This window comes from Coregonus lavaretus (genome assembly GCF_964263955.1).
Source record: "Coregonus lavaretus genome assembly, chromosome: 26".
NCBI classification, from domain to species: Eukaryota; Metazoa; Chordata; class Actinopteri; order Salmoniformes; family Salmonidae; genus Coregonus; species Coregonus lavaretus.
In genome coordinates this window covers 13667149-13684485 of record NC_140013.1, presented here as the reverse complement: position 1 = coordinate 13684485, position 17337 = coordinate 13667149, and the positions used below count along the sequence as shown (strand labels likewise).

Below are 17337 nucleotides of genomic sequence, written 5' to 3'. Positions count from 1 at the left end.
TTGGTGGACGTTGAATAATGGTCTGGGCCTGTCTTTCATGGTTCGGGCTAGGCCCCTTAGTTCCAGTGAAGGGAAATCTTAACGCTACAGCATACAATAACATTCTAGACGATTCTGTGCTTCCAACTTTGTGGCAACAGTTCAGGGAAGGCCCTTTCCTGTTTCAGCATGACAATGCCCCCGTGCACAAAGTGAGGTCCATACAGAAATGGTTTGTCTAAATCAGTGTGGAAGAACTTGACTGGCCTGCACAGAGCCCTGACCTCAACCCCATCGAACACCTTTGGGATGAATTGGAACGCCGACTGCGAGCCAGGCCTAATCGCTCAACATCAGTGCTCGACCTCAATAATGCTCTTGTGCCTGAATGGAAGCAAGTCCCTGCAGCAATGTTCCAACATCTAGTGGAAAGTCTTCCCAGAAGAGTGGAGGCTGTTATAGCAGCAAAGGGGGGGACCAACTCCATATTAATGCCCATGATTTTGGAATGAAATGTTTGACGAGCAGGTGTCCACATACTTTTGGTCATGTAGTGTAGTTTGATACTTGAATCAGCAAAGAACAATCAATAATACCAAGGTAACCCATAGACACTGCAGCCCAAAGCTCGGTGAAACCAAGGTAAAAGGCAGTAACTGATGTGAGGGATGGAAGTTACTGCTTTTTTCCTTGGTTTCACTGTAACTTTGTTGCAGTTACTGCAAAAATAACAGCCCATTTTCTCCATAACACAACACAATGGAGGCAGGATATTTATTCACATGATAAAGCATGTATTGAATGTGTCAAAAATGTCAGTAACACATTTTTGACCAAATGTGCAATTAATGCTCTTTTGCTTGGTATGACATGCACTCCACAGTAAATTCAGAACATTTTGTGCCTGGGTATATTTTATTGGAATAGTCTTTCATAGACTGTGCTTGCTAATGTTCATTAAATATTTGTTAGCAGAGATTTATAAATATCACATGTCACAGAGTGGCTTCAGTGGCGCCACTGCTGTTAAACTGACATGGAGAGAAATTCCATCACTGCTGTGCCCACTGTCTTGGTTCAACAGATGAAGCAACTCCTAAAATAATCAATTATCCTCCCTACTCCACTGTCCCCCAAAACGATCAATTATTAAACCTCTTCAGCGTCGGCTCACCTAGAATAGATTATATTATTATCAATTCGCCTATCAACACATCCCTCTTCCAGAAGAATGAGCCCAGCATGGACAGTAAACTCTATGTAGTATAATCTTCCACAATCGATTTATGACATAAAAATGACCAAAAAAGCGAATACTCAAATAGGTAATTCACCTTACATTCCAACCTGGGCACTGTCCAAGACAGGATGAAATTCTGATGTTGGTGAAACATAAATCTACAATTTAGCGTCCTATAGTTGAAACATTGTTTCAAAAAGTTGCTATTGTTACATTGAAACACAGGACATAACTCCTTAGCATCCTCTCTGAGAGATGGTGCGCATACAGCCTCGCCCTTAAAATGTATTTCGATATCTGCAAGACAAGGAAACAATGCATCAGTTAGAACTGGAACCTACAGACTGACAGTCCAGTAGCACACCAACCTTGACATTACAGTAGACGATTTGGTTTACCCATAGAAGTCCAAGGCGGGACCGTTATACAGTTGACCGCGATACATACTGGTAGTTGTAGTGCATTGACTCTTAGCATGTTGCATATTGACATGTGCAAAAACTACATTTCCCCAGACCTGTCACTGAGCGTTCCCGCTCCTATTGGCTGGCAGCTCCAGCCGCAGCCCCAGAGAATGAATGAAATTGAAACTGCTGGTATATTACATGTGCAATACCGGGATCTGCAGTGTTACATTGTATCTATCATACTATATCAAAATGGCCACAGTGGTACAGAACCCCCTGAAATCGTAAGTGCATACATTTTATATTTTACATTTTTAGGGATACATTTGTGGATGCTGTCAGTCCATGTAGCCTAGGTAATCGTTGACAATTTTATGCATCGTAAAGAAGTATCCAGCCTATAGGCTACATCGCAAGCATATAGCAAGCTACATATATTAAATGGTAGTGTAATAGCGATGGAAAGGTATATTTGAAACAGGCCTGGTTATGTTCCAAAATGCAGAGCTTCCTATGCATGCCTAGAAACAATTTCACTGAGCCAGCAATTACATGAGGACGCTATGGTGGAATGTTGAGGTACAATTTATGACCTGGTGTCCCTACTCAATAGACAAGATCGCAGCCAACTTGCATGACTGATCGGGTAGAGGTTTTCTATCAAACCAACTACCTAACAATAGCGAATAATAGCGAGTGGCAGCGTTTTTTTTAAAAAGGTTGTGCTTGATACCTGTTCACATTTTTGCGTTAGGCTGTAAACAGGTACGTAAAACCAAGCTGGTGGTACCCTATGTCGGCTGAAACCTAATACCCTTTGGACATCATTTTCTTGTAGACAGACCTCTTGGCAAAATAGCCTACGTGCTTGCGATTATAATGGCAGCAGTGTTTACAGGCAGCGCATCTCCGCTCCAACAAGACATGCGTTCCTATATGCAAACACCTGATAAAATATTGTGTAGCCTTGCATCATATAAAATGGTTAACTTATGTGACGGGAGTGATTGCTTTTATTAGACTATTATTATTAGACTAGTCGCGTTGAACGGTGAACATTCCATCAAGTTTACATTCGATTCCTTTGTGCAGAATTTACACAAGAACATTTCAACGTGCGGAATGCAGCCTAGGCTCGTGTCCAAAAGGTGGCTGTGCGTCTGTCCGCCTGGTAAGATGCACTTGAGAGACCTTTTCGATTAGAAATAATTGAAAACATAATAACTCGACTCTCTAAAATGTATTTTTGGAGTGTTGTTTGGTTAAATGTAGGCATTTGCAGCCTGTCTAACAAAGAACGTGGTAGCCTACTGTAGTGCGGAACACAACGGATGTTACCTGAGCGGGAATGTAGTTGCGATGCAGTCGATGCTGTGCTGTCAGCGCTATCTGAAATCCAGACAGGCGACATTTCATGTAATTCATGAATTACAACGAATTACCTTAAGTATACGAATAGCCTAGTACAAGCAACAGTGAACTGCTTTAATTAATGTATTTGTCTACAACATAATTTATTTGATTCAGTCGATGCGCGGCAGTGATAGCATTCTAATTCTTGGGAAACGAACACACGTTTGGCTATTTGTTGCCATAGGATATGGCCAACTAGCCTAAAATGTTGGGTTATTCATATATGCATAAATAAAACTGCACCTCTTAAATGTAATTAAATCAGCCTATTGCCTACCGATACTGATCGTGCACAGGGACCTGAGAGGTGAAAGGTGGCGCTGGAGGCATGAGCAATGCCGCTCATTTTCTCATTATAATATTCTCTGTTTAGGCTACCCCATTGTTATAGGAGAGTAGCGAGACATTTTTTATATGAAGTTGTTTCTTTTGTGTTGTTGTTTTTAAAGACATTTTAAGATGACCAGTAGCATCTTGTTCTGAAAGAGAATAGAATAAACACAGTCACAAACTGTTTAGGCCAACCAACAGTAGCCTACCACCCATTTGGTCGTTTATCAGTTATTAATTGGGATTTCCTTGTCATGTGAGTGTTTTAGCAACGCTGTGCATATCTGCGCTCCCAGTGATGCGCGCGCGGCTGAGTTCCTTTCTGCTGCCCGCCTGGTCTCTGGTCGCTCAATTACTGGGAACAAGTGGGGACATAGACGCTCCCAGAGGCCTTTGCAAGGCCATGTCAAGGGGATTCATTTGACTTATTTGCATGAAAAATACGAATGCGGGGAGCAAAGGGAATGGCATGGGATAGGAGCCATCAATGGACTAGGAACTGATTAATTCTGACTTGAATGTTTCTCAGTAAGGGTCTAGTCTAGTTAATATCCTCTACCACTGCTCCCGCTGCTTATATAATGTCATCTGGCCTACTAAATTCACTAGTTATTGAGGACAACACTGATTTGGAGTATTCGGAGCTCACTACTCAACTGTTGTCCCATGCATCTCAGAGGTTCAAAGAGTTCAATTGGTGGAGGCACATCCTCAGGGAACCACAGATCTACTGGGCATTCCCCTAACCTCTCCAATGGTCCTCCTTTAATCTCTCTACTACTTTTCCTCTCTCTCTCTCTCTCTCTCTCTCTCTCTCTCTCTCTCTCTCTCTCTCTCTCTCTCTCTCTCTCTCTCTCTCTCTCTCTCTCTCTCTCTCTCTCTCTCTCTCTCTCTCTCTCTCTCTCTATCCCACCCACCCCCTGTTGCCCTCATGTTACCATCCCTGACTCACAACTAAATTCTCAGTTCTTTAGGGGTCTCTCTCTCTGTTTATTCTCTCTCCATCCATCCACAAACCTACCCCTTGCCCTCAAGATGTCTCTTGGCCCCCCCATCCTTTCATTCTGTCACTCTACTTGGAGAAGGAGGCCATATGCTGACTGACTGTTGTGGTAGTTATTCTGCCATGCCTGACTGATCTGAGGGAAATTAATTCCACATAATTCTGTGCTCAGGCACTGTTTAAACGAACAGCCAGGCCTGCTGAGTTCACTGGAGCCTGAGCATCCTCTTTCTCTCGCTAGGCCTCTCTCTCTCTCTCTCTCACTCCTATCGCTCTCTCCCCTCTTTCTCTCCCCTCTCTTTTTGTGAGGGCATTTCTTTTCTGGTTTATTGCCATCAGTCCCTCTTTTTTCCACAGCATTTCTTCTCTTTGTCTTCATGGGAAGACGAGAGTGAGACACAGATAAGTATTTTTAGCTCTATGACCTATTTCTCCATTGCTACCTAACCGACTGTCAGTCACTTCCCTGTGCTTTGGGATCCTATATGGTCACCAGCTGTAGTCTCGAGTTGTAGTTCAGGACAGGGAGAATAGGAACTACAACAGCCCTTTACAGTAGTGGCCAAGGAGGCTATTCAAATAATTCACTTAGGAAACCACTATTGGATGTGTAAGAAAGAAACAGGAAGAAGGCCTAGTATGCATGCACAGCAATGAGGGGGCTATGATTCATCAGCCATGTTGTCCAACATAGTTTCACTGGTTTTGGAGTAGTAGGATCATTTGGATAGGGCATACGACTGTGGGGGATGGTTGGGACATGGATCTAGCTGTGTGACTGGGAACATTCAGAAGAGCCCCTAACCGAATCCGATTCAGACTGACTGAAAGAAAGACAGATAAATAATAATGAGGGCAATGAAAGGGTTGAATGAAGACGTAATTCCAAACATACATGTATTTGGATGGATGCCTATTGGCAGCTTTTGTTTTGTGTGCAAAAAAATGCTTTGGGGTTATAAACGTGGTACCTTTGCTTTAGTGTTATTGCCTGTGACTGTGACAATGACAGGTAGGGATGGAACGAACAGGGTGATGCAAGGTGCACAGAATAGGCTCCAGCAATAAACATGCTTGAATTGCATTGCACAGTTGCATGGCACAGACAGAAGGTCCCAGCTCGCATTCATTATAAATCACAGGGAAAGAAAATCCATTGGAAGAAATAATGTCACAACGTTTTGTAGACATTTTAATCAGTGGTAAAGCAAGTGTTGTTTACATCCACCAGTGGAGGCTGCTGAGGGGAGGATGGTCTCATAATAATGTCCGGAACGGGCAGATATAATGGCATCAAGGACATGGAAACCATGTGTTTAATGTATTTGATACCATTCCACTGATTCTGCTCCAGTCATTACCACGAGCCCATCCTCCCCAATTAAGGTGCCACCAACCTCCTGTGACATCCACATGGCATAACAATCTACTTCTACCAGCATCCTTAACAGTCCTACTCTGTAATAATCTATAATAATCTCCAAGTATTCCTGCTCGTCCTCTCCCGAAACATTCCTCTAATCCCACTCTCTGGTCATTACTACACTCTTATTCTCTGGCACACACACACAGACACATACACACACAATTCTATACATTCTGCAGTAGTCCCATTCTACACTACACTATTTCCTCTGAGGTAATTCCTTTAGTTCCATTGTCTCTGGCCACTGGTATGGATCTCTGCTAGAAATTGTTGGGTGGAGTCATGTGAAGCAAATGAGTATTTCCTCATGCAGCACGTTAATAACGTTGGAGAGTGAGAGGGAGGAGAGGAGAGAGAGAGAAGGGAGGAGAGGAAAGAGAGAGAAGGGAGGAAGGATCCATCTACGTAATAACAGTAAAAGTCAATAAATCTCACCCGAAGGACCAGTGTTCAGCCATGGAGGTTGGATTGCCATGCCCTGATGTACTGCCCTAAATGCACACTCAGACTCACAGTACACATACACAGAATATTCAAACACATACTGTACATACACAAGCTCCAGACACAAACGCATAGACACACAATATACAGACACACAAGGAATATGTATTGTGCATAAGCAGACTCACAGCATCAGTGTTTACCAACTCCAGTTCTTGACTACCTCCAACAGCACACATCTTTGTTGTAGATCTTGCCTAGCCATCTTGTTTCAAGAGGACCACAATGGAAATAAATCCCAGACTTTATTGTGTGTTATCCTCTATGATTTTACTCATGTGCATGTATGGCTTTTTCACGTTTTATGTGTGCTTGTTTTTTTAAATGGTTGAATTAATAACTAAACTAAACTAAGCCCTGGACAAAAAAACACCTAGGGCTTGATGAATAGTTGACAAGTTGAATCAGGTGTGCTTGTTCAGGGCTACAATAACAATGTGTATTGTTGTAGGTACTGGAAACACTGTCCTCTAGAATACAGTCACATAAGCAGACACACAGATATGACACTTTATACAAAACCAGAGGCCTGTAACATGGCAACAAGGTAGTTACGGTAACATGCAGATGAATGCAAACATACCTAACACAGACCTATAGATACATAGACACAGCTACTGTACAGATGCATTCTCTCTCTCCAATTCATTCACTTACATACACACTTGCATGCACGCACACACATGTGCACACACACACACACACACACACATAGTGATGGGGGAAAATTCAATAGTTACATTTCGCAATATTATTTTTGCGCTGGTTGGCTGTACCTGCACCAAAACTCCAGTATTTTTCCTTCATAGCTTGTTCTCCATCTTCTTTTTGAATAAGGAGCCAATTTGTTTTCAGCACTTTTATTTCCATGACTAACCAAAACTCATTTTCTTATGGCTCTCTCTTGTCCTTCTGCAGCAGACAGGTGAGCAATATGTTTGGAACATCGAATCGCAGTAAAATCACAGTATCGAATCGTAATACATATAGAATCGTGAGAATCGCAATACATATCGTATAAGTATGGTGATAATATTGTATGGTGAGGTCCCTGGTGATTCCCAGCCCTACACACACATTTTCTTTGTCTCAGTGACATGTTACATTAACAGATGAGATGTGTGATAGTCCTACAGTGGTGCAGCTGTCTGTGTTACTGTCTGTTTATGTGTCAGCATCAGCTTAACATCAGCACTGTGTGTGTGTGTGTGTGTGTGTGTGTGTGTGTGAGACAGCTCCTGGTGATCAACGCCACAGCCCACTCAACAGCCCAATGTCTTCCAGCTGTTAGACTGGCAGATGCTAGCTGACACACTTACTTTATACACACACACACACACACACATAGGCCTGCATGCACTACCACACGCACACAAACATGTACACACACACACCTGTCATCACAGCCTAGTCACTGACAGGCATCCTAGTCATGAAAAACGCTTATGTTTCACGCTACATGGCTACGCCAAAGTCGTCTCCCAAAGTGACAAGAAGTCGGTGTGCTTGTCTGTGTACGGTTCTTTATTATACACAAAGTATGTTCACTGTCAAAAGTTGGAGAGCGTAGTGAGTTTGGGTGGACGCAATACATACAGGTTACAATTGATTATGTTTGGATGGAATTCATCTCTTTCCTGTACCATGCATTAAACTTCTTTGCCCTCACATGGTTTGATAATACTGCTAAGTATGTCTTTTCTAGAGCGCATACATGTCTGCCCTCATTTTCAGGGTCTGGTTGGGCGTGTGAGGCTTGGTTTGGTCTCTGTGCTGTTCAGTTCTGTGCTGTTCTGCTCACTACACCAGGCCTATAGCTTTACATCTCCTAGTCCTCAGCAGCACAGCAATCTACTGAGTACTGAGAGACCAAGAAAAGGCAGTCACATCTGTAGAGGGGGAGAAAAAAAGATAAATCATTTCTCTGGGTACTGAGAAAGAGAGGGGGAAGGAGGAAGAGAGATGGAGGGGAGGAGGAGGAGGGGGTTGAATTGGTAAGGGTGATATTGCATAGTGTAATCTGTGGGGGGATGGGTGCACAGATTGCCTTTCCTCCACCAGGCAAGGCCCTCACACTGCTGTGCTGTGTGGACCAGAGCAGTATAGCATCAGTGCTGAAGGCCTATGGCCATGGTCAGACGGCTAGTCTACAGAGGCTGTTCACCACAATGCTGCCTTCACACACACCACACACACACAGGTCTACACACCTGCCTGGCACACCTGGCCATCTCAGCATCGGTCATCTGCGCAGACACACACACACACACACACACACACGACCATCCACACAACCCACTCTCCCATATGTGTGTGTAGGACATATTGGGGGCTACTATACTGGATGGTACCAGGTTCAAACCTCATGATAGAGAGAGTGCTTTTATGAAAATATTATTTAGTGTACGTAGCAGTCTCCTGAAGGCCTACGTGATGTGAAATCATCCTTCCTTGATAATCCATTAGTTAAATGCCATATCATTTCTCTTGCAGGGTCATTATGCATACATCCCCTTATTAACCAAGTTAGAAATCACCATTAGAAAGTAATCCCTTTTCCTAATTGGCATTTTGTAATTGTAGCTTAGTTCTTTTGACTGGTTCATAATTTACATGGTGAGGTTTCATTTTCCAATGACCTGACTTTCCCTCTAGATGGAGCCCTCTGTTTCTCTTTCATTCAAGCCACTGCTAATTGAGGCTAATTGGAGAGTGGCCAGTGGTTGGTGTTTTGGGTACTGTAGTTTGGAAATTGAAGTCGTAGCATGTACTGTGTGTAGATTTGTCATTCTGTGGACTGCAGTTTATTGCTCTTGCTTCCAATGCCTTAGAAAATGGGTTATAGGGGGGGTTATGGTGATGGTTGTGCTATCTTGGAGGGTTGTATGTTTGCCTGTCTGTCTGTGTGTGTCTGTGTGTGTGTGCATGTGTGTGTGTGCACGTGTGCGTGTGTGTGTTTTAGTGGGTGCGCTCCCAGCCATATGCTCCTCTCTCTGCTCTGCTTTTGTTTGGACCAATCACTCCCTTCTGTTTGCCTGTTGTCGAGATGCTCTGTGGGTTTAAGATTGTTAAAAAGGCACTTGATGCTCCAGGCCTTTCCTCTTTTCTCCTCATTTGTGTGTTTTTGTGTCTATGTCTGTATTAGTGACTGGTCTAAAGCCTGTTTACGTGTCTGTTCTTGTGTACTATCTGTGTGGTTTTGTAGGTTTTTATTTCTGGCTGTGTCTAGAGTTCTGATTGTGTAGGGCTGCTGGTGTATGGCTATCTCACACTGTCCACCTTATCTAGCAGTGCTGTTCTCCGCGTGTTTAGAATCACACTGGCCGTAGAGTTATGCTGCTGAAATAGGTTCCCTTTCCATGCTGGTGGCCATAAAGTTGATAAATTGGTCCCCCCCTTGGTGAAACATTGCCTGGCCTTTCCTGTCCACCTCTGACTGCCTCACAGAGGCCCTGCTAAGCCCCTGGAGCTGAAAGCAGGCCAGACCACCAGTACAGGCCCTCAGCTCCTCCAGGTTGTATTAGGCCACTAGTAGAATGACTCTCTGGATGCTGATGGTGGACAGGATAGAGAAGCTTGGTCATCTCTGTCTCTGTCTGGTTTCCCTGGTGATGTTTACTCATCTCCCACCCCTTCTAATGCGACTAGCCCCGATGCTCCTCCCTCTTTTCCCCCTGCCCTGCTACAAAGTTTCTCCCTGCAGGCAGTCACTGAGTCCGAGGTGCTAAAGGAGCTCCTTAAACTTGACCCCCAAAAAATCATCTGGGTCAGATGGTTTAGACCCTTTCTTCTTTAAGGTTGCTGCCCCTATCATCGCCAAGCCTATCTCTGACGTTTTTAACCTGTCTCTCCTCTCTGGGGAGGTTCCCATTGCTTGGAAGGCAGCCACAGTGTGTCCTTTATTTAAAGGGGGAGATTAAGCTGATCCTAACTGTTATAGGCCAATTTCTATTTTGCCCTGTTTAAAAAAAGTGTTGGAAAAACTTGCCAATAATCAACTGACTGGCTTTCTTGATGTCTATAGTATTCTCTCTGGTATGCAATATGGTTTCCGCTCAGGTTATGGATGTGTCACTGCAACCTTAAAGGTCCTAAATGATGTCACCATTGCCCTTGATTCTAAGCAATGTTGTGCTGCTATTTTTATTGACTTGGCCAAAGCTTCTGATACGGGAAACCATTCCGTTCTTGTGGGCCGGCTAAGGAGTATTGGTGTCTCTGAGGGGTCTTTGGCCTGGTTTGCTAACTACCTCTCTCAAAGAGTGCAGTGTATAAAGTCAGAACATCTGCTGTCTCAGCCACTGCTAGTCACCAAGGGAGTACCCCAAGGCCCGATCCTATGCCCAATGTCTTCTCAATTCACATCAACAACATAGCTCAGGCAGTAGGAAGCTCTCTCATCCATTTATATCCAGATGATACAGTCTTATACTCAGCTGGCCCCTCCCCGGATCTTGTGTTAAACGCTCTACAACAAAGCTTTCTTAGTGTCCAACAAGCTTTCTCTGCCCTTAACCTGAAAACCTCCAAAACAAAAGTAATGTGGTTTGGCAAGAAGAATGCCCCTCTCCCAACCGGTGTGATTACTACCTCTGAGGGTTTAGAGCTTGAGGTAGTCACCTCATACAAGTACTTGGGAGGATGACTAGACGGTACACTGTCCTTCTCTCAGCACATATCAAAGCTGCAGTCTAAGGTTAAATCTAGACTTGGTTTCCTCTATCGTAATCGCTCCTCTTTCAACCCAGCTGCCAAACTAACCCTGATTCAGATGACCATCCTACCCATGCTAGATTACGGAGACGTAATTTATAGATTGGCAGGGAAGGGTGCTCTCAAGCGGCTAGATGCTCTTTACCATTCGCACATCAGATTTGCCACCAATGCTCCTTATAAGACACATCACTGCACTCTATACTCCTCTGTAAACTGGTCATCTCTGTATACCCGTCGCAAGACCCACAGGTTGAAGCTTATTTATAAAACCCTCTTAGGCCTCACTCCCCACTATCTGAGATACCTACTGCAGCCCTCATCCTCCACATACAACACCCGTTCTGCCAGTCACATTCTGTTAAAGGTCCCCAAAGCACACATGTCCCTGGGTCGCTCCTCTTTTCATGCTTCGCAAGATGTATTGTTGTCTCTACCTTCTTGCCCTTTGTGCTGTCGTCTGTGCCCAATAATGTTTGTACCATGTTTTGTGCTGCTACCATGTTGTGCTGCTGCCATGTTGTGTTGCTACCATGTTGTATTGTCATATGTTGCTGCCATGCTATGTTGTTGTCTTAGGTCTCTCTTTATGTAGTGTTGTGGTGTCTCTCTTGTCGTGATGTGTTTTCTCCTATATTTTATGTATTTATTTATTTTGAATCCCAGCCCCCGTCCCCGCAGGAGGCCTTTTGCCTTTTGGTAGGCCGTCATTGTGAATAAGAATTTGTTCTTAACTGACTTGCCTAGTTAAATAAAGGTTAAATAAAAATAAATATAAAAATAAATAAAATGTGGTATGCTCATCTCTCCCAGCCTAGCATCCACTAACCCCAAATAGTTCTTTTTTTAAGCCATCAAGGGCAAACAGCCGTGGCGTAATGTAATGAGATTGCAGGCAGAAGCGACTAAACTGAAAGCAGCCATTTTCTACAGCTGGCAACTTCTTGTTGAATGGGCCGACTTATTCTGATAGCTCGAATGGCAGCACCGGGGTGACGGGGTGGGGGAGTGGCTGAGTGGGGGAGTGTCGAGACTGATGGGCAGGGGTGCAGTGAAGGGAGGGACGTAGGGGGTAGAGGAGAGGAGGAGGGAGAGGGAGGAACCTCCAGGGTTATAGCTGCTTTGCATTTTGAATGTTTTTTTCACCTCTCCTCTTATCACATTGCATCCCCTTCCCTCTGCTACCAGAGCTAGTGCAGCCTTTCAGCCCAAGCCTATTTCCACATCACACACTTCATATTTTAAAAGCTGGGTGTATAGGTTTGCGTGTGCATGTGCGTGCATGTGTGTCCTTCTGCCTCTTTGCATTCATGAGTATTTATTTGTGTGGACATGTGCATTCTCCCCAGCCAACGTATCCATGAGGTTTGTCTAAAAATGAAGATTGATGGGAAACATTATGTCTGTGTTGTCATCCAGACGAATGACACATATATCTAGTGATTACACCAATAATTACACCACACTTTCCACCGTCATCAAAGCTATGCTGTGGAATGCCAACAGTACAGTAGAACTCACAGTACGTCAAGAATATCATACTTCCATACACAACCATATTTCTAACCTTGTTCATCATCCACCACACACCCATCCAACATCACACAGCCTCAGTTGAACTGATTTCCCTGCTACCACCACCATAGCTAAGCTTTGTCTCAAATGGCACACTATTCCCTATATAGTGCCTTGGTCAAAAGTAGTGCACTATTAGGCAATAGGGTGCCAATTGGGACATAGTCTAAGTCCCTCAGCCTTGTTCCAGTTCCTCCCTGCTGTGTGTCACATTTGGTCCTCTGGTATCCAGGCCTCCTCTCATCCCGTAGGAAGCACTGTTGGGTGACCATAGGTTGGACTGCCAGGGAGGGAAGGGGGGCACACCACACCATATCCCTTTTAATGCCCAGCCAGCAAATCTCTAATCCTCCATGCAGAGGTCTGGTCTGATGGTATAGGATGGAGTGTGACGTGTAGCCAGTCCCAATATTCTGTCTTGTCTGTTACACTGGAATATTTGCTATATTTCCTATTTACTACCGTATGGATGACAAACATATGTACTGTACAGCAGTATACTGTGTGGTTGAGATTGTATGTGCTGTGTACAGTATATTGTATGGTTGCAAATCTATGTATTAACAGTATACTCTATAGTTGCAATTCTATATACTGTACAGGTGTAGGATCTTAATTTGATCACTACTTTGTTGCTGTGAATTGCAGATGAGCTTCGTGATTGACATCAATTCCCTGAAAACCTGCACTAACACACGGTTATATTAACAGTATTGCACTTTTCATGTAGCCTCATTTTGACCAGCTAATAGCCTAACCACCGATCAAGCAACATTCTGGATTAAACGTTCAAATCCTGTTGCTGCAGGATTATTTTGCTGTGACAATATAGGTCAAATTAAGATCTGTATAGTATACAGTATGGATAATGATCCTATGTACTGCACACTACAGTACGTATACTGTGATCTTATATACTGTATATTGTATGGTTGCGATCCTATATACTGTGCACTGTATGAACAATATACTGTATGTTTGCCATGGCTGGCAACCTTGGTATTGTGACTGTGTTAGAGAAGCACCAGGAATAAAATAGGGTGGTGATGAACAGGAGGGGAGGAGGAGAGGAGAGGAGGAAGGCAGTGACTCACAGTGTCCCTCTATCTCTGTGTTCACAGGCAATCTGGAGGAACAGTTATTAAGAACAGGTAAGGGAGGAGGGAGAAGGGAGAAGGGTGGGAGGTGGGTGCACAAGATAAAATACAAAATAAACTCTCTACAGGATACACACTTACCCATGTTCACATGTACTACATAGACTTGCATTCACTTACAGTACAAAAGTGCTCACACGTATAACTATGCATACACACACACACACATACACACACACACACACACACACATACACACACACACGCTGACATTATGTGATGTCTGGCAGTGAACAGTCTATTCTACCTCATCCGGCGATGCTGATAGCCTCGCTCTGTTCACACATTCAGAGCACTGTGTCTCACCTTTCATGTGTCACTACATGCAATGTGTGTGCATGTGCGTGCGTGCGTGCGTGTCACTTTTGATGAGTCTCTACATGCCCTGGCATAGCCCAGGTCCTCTGAGAAAACCACAGCCAGACACACAGAGAGAGACAGAGGAATGATACTGTACATTAGAAAAACCACCCATACGTAAAAATGTATGCGCACATGACTGTAAGTCGCTTTGGATAAAAGCGTCTGCTAAATGGCATATTATTATTATTATTATTTATTATTAAAAACAGATGTGCTTTCTTTATTTTCTCACTGTAGAGTGTGGATTATGCAATGTTGATCTGTGGGTCCTCAAGTGAAATGACCTAGGTTAACAGGGCTCTGTGTCTCTCTCTTGCCTCCTTGTGCCAACTGTGTGCCACCCTGTCTGTGCCAGTCTGGGAGAGGAGTTCTACAGAGAGGCCATCGAGCACTGCCGCAGCTACAATGCCCGCCTGTGTGCCGAGCGCTCCATGCGCCTGCCCTTCCTGGACTCCCAGACCGGCGTGGCACAGAGCAACTGCTACATCTGGATGGAGAAGAACCACCGCGGCCCAGGTGTGTGTGTATGTGTGTGTACCTGTGTGTGTGTGTGTGTGTGTGTGTGTAAGGCCTATGCTGTGTGCATGTGCGTGTGTGTGTTCATGGACAACATATTAGTGTGTGTTCATGGACAACATGTTAGTGTGTGTTCATGGACAACATGTTAGTGTGTGTTCAAGGACAACATGTTAGTGTGTGTTCATGGACAACATGTTAGTGTGTGTTCATGGACAACATGTTAATGTGTGTTCAAGGACAACATGTTAGTGTGTGTTCATGGACAACATATTAGTGTGTGTTCATGGACAACATGTTAGTGTGTGTTCAAGGACAACATGTTAGAGTGTGTTCATGGACAACATGTTAGTGTGTGTTCATGGACAACATATTAGTGTGTGTTCATGGACAACATGTTAGTGTGTGTTCAAGGACAACATGTTAGTGTGTGTTCATGGACAACATGTTAGTGTGTGTTCAAGGACAACATGTTAGTGTGTGTTCAAGGACAACATGTTAGTGTGTGTTCATGGACAACATGTTAGAGTGTGTTCATGGACAACATGTTAGTGTGTGTTCATGGACAACATGTTAGAGTGTGTTCATGGACAACATGTTAGTGTGTGTTCATGGACAACATGTTAGAGTGTGTTCATGGACAACATGTTAGTGTGTGTTCATGGACAACATGTTAGTGTGTGTTCATGGACAACATGTTAGTGTGTGTTCAAGGACAACATGTTAGTGTGTGTTCATGGACAACATGTTAGAGTGTGTTCATGGACAACATGTTAGTGTGTGTTCATGGACAACATGTTAGTGTGTGTTCATGGACAACATGTTAGTGTGTGTTCAAGGACAACATGTTAGTGTGTGTTCATGGACAACATGTTAGTGTGTGTTCATGGACAACATGTTAGTGTGTGTTCATGGACAACATGTTAGTGTGTGTTCATGGACAACATGTTAGTGTGTGTTCATGGACAACATGTTAGTGTGTGTTCATGGACAACATGTTAGTGTGTGTTCATGGACAACATGTTAGTGTGTGTTCATGGACAACATGTTAGTGTGTGTTCATGGACAACATGTTAGTGTGTGTTCATGGACAACATGTTAGTGTGTGTTCATGGACAACATGTTAGTGTGTGTTCATGGACAACATGTTAGTGTGTGTTCATGGACAACATGTTAGTGTGTGTTTATGGACAACATGTTAGTGTGTGTTCCAATGCATGAACACCTGTAATAAACACAGGGTAAGAGGCAGGTTAAAGGGGTATGAGGTCTGGGGTAGGGAGGTCTGTAACACAGCCTTCACATCTTCGCTTCTCCTCTGCTCTCAGCAGCCCTTTGTCATCTCCTCCATCTCTCTATCTTTCTCTCGCCCCTCTCCTCTCCTCTGTCTCCTCTCCTATCTTTCTGTAGCCCCTCTCCTCTCCTCCGTCTCCTCTCCTATCTTTCTCTTGCCCTTCTCCTCTCCTCCGTCTCCTCTCCTATCTTTCTGTAGCCCCTCTCCTCTCCTCTGTCTCCTCTCCTATCTTTCTGTAGCCCCTCTCCTCTCCTCCGTCTCCTCTCCTATCTTTCTCTCGCCCCTCTCCTCTCCTCCGTCTCCTCTCCTATCTTTCTGTAGCCCCTCTCCTCTCCTCCATCTCTCTATATTTCTCTCTCCCCCTCTCTCACACCCCTGTGTAGTATCAGTGTCTCCCTCTGGCTGTTCCTCATTCCTCATCCAGAGAGAGAGTGTGTGTGTATGTGTACAGTATGCCTCAGAGTTTTGAGTTTGTTGTGTGTGTGTGTTTTAAGTGTGTATGAGTGACACAGTGTTGTTTTTACTAACATAAATGACAGATTAGAGGTATAGGTTTGTCAAGCAAATAAACCTCAACCAAAGAATTATAAAAGCTTAGTATTTCTGTTTGCACTAAAAACGGACATATCCCTTCTATTTAAAGTGGCTATAAAATGATGTTCACCCACAGAATCATTGCAGGTAGATAACATCACCACCTTAACTCCTTAATCATAGTCTGCTTTAACAGTTTTTCACATTACTTTGGCGTTGTTCTTTGTTTGGCCCCCAGGTTTGGCCCCAGGACAGTTGTATACTTACCCTGCCCGCTGCTGGCGCAAGAAGAGACGACTAAACATTCTGGAGGACCCACGCCTCGGACCCATTGAGTTTAAGATCGGTAAGAGACAGACAGGAAAACTGAGTGGGCCGTGGAATGACAGAGAAAAGCCTCTGTACAGCACAGGAGGTTGGTGGTACCTTAATTGGGGAGGACGAGCTCATGGTAATGGCTGGAGTGGAATAAGTGGAATGGTATCAAATACATTAAACACGTGGTTTCCAGGTGTTTGATGCCATTTCATTCATGCCGTTCCAGACATTATTATGAGATGTGCTCCCCTCAGCAGCATCCTGTGCTTTACAGTAGCTGTATTTGCATGGTTGTGTTAGTCTGTCAGGGCAAAGTGATAGCTGGGAATGTATTCTAACACATGTATTAGCAGGGGAGTGTTACTGTAATGTGTGTATTGGTGGGGGATACTAACGTACAGTGTGGTGTGTGTGTGTATGTGTTCAGACTACGAGGCATCTCTGAAGAAGGAGGGGGGCTTGCCGGAGGGGCCGGTGTTGGAATCACTGCTCAGTGGAGAGACTCTGGACAAGAAGGTGGAGACCAAGGAAGAGGAACCTATGAGCGAGTGCCAGGTAAGAGAAG

General features: G+C 44.1%; 1 protein-coding gene across 1 annotated transcript in view; it reads left to right on the top strand.

Annotated features, from left to right (window-relative positions):
• Positions 1-1710: 1710 nt before the first annotated feature.
• The window catches only part of dpf1 (double PHD fingers 1), a gene marked incomplete at its 3' end in the record, with an annotated part of 59545 nt that continues 43918 nt past the window's right edge, over positions 1711-17337 (top strand). The window contains exons 1-5 of the mRNA XM_084142512.1: positions 1711-1910; positions 13712-13741; positions 14466-14626; positions 16693-16800; positions 17200-17327. Coding sequence (XP_083998638.1) covers positions 1798-1910; positions 13712-13741; positions 14466-14626; positions 16693-16800; positions 17200-17327 — 540 coding nt within the window. The 5' untranslated portion in view covers positions 1711-1797. The remainder of the gene's footprint in view (positions 1911-13711; positions 13742-14465; positions 14627-16692; positions 16801-17199; positions 17328-17337) is intronic.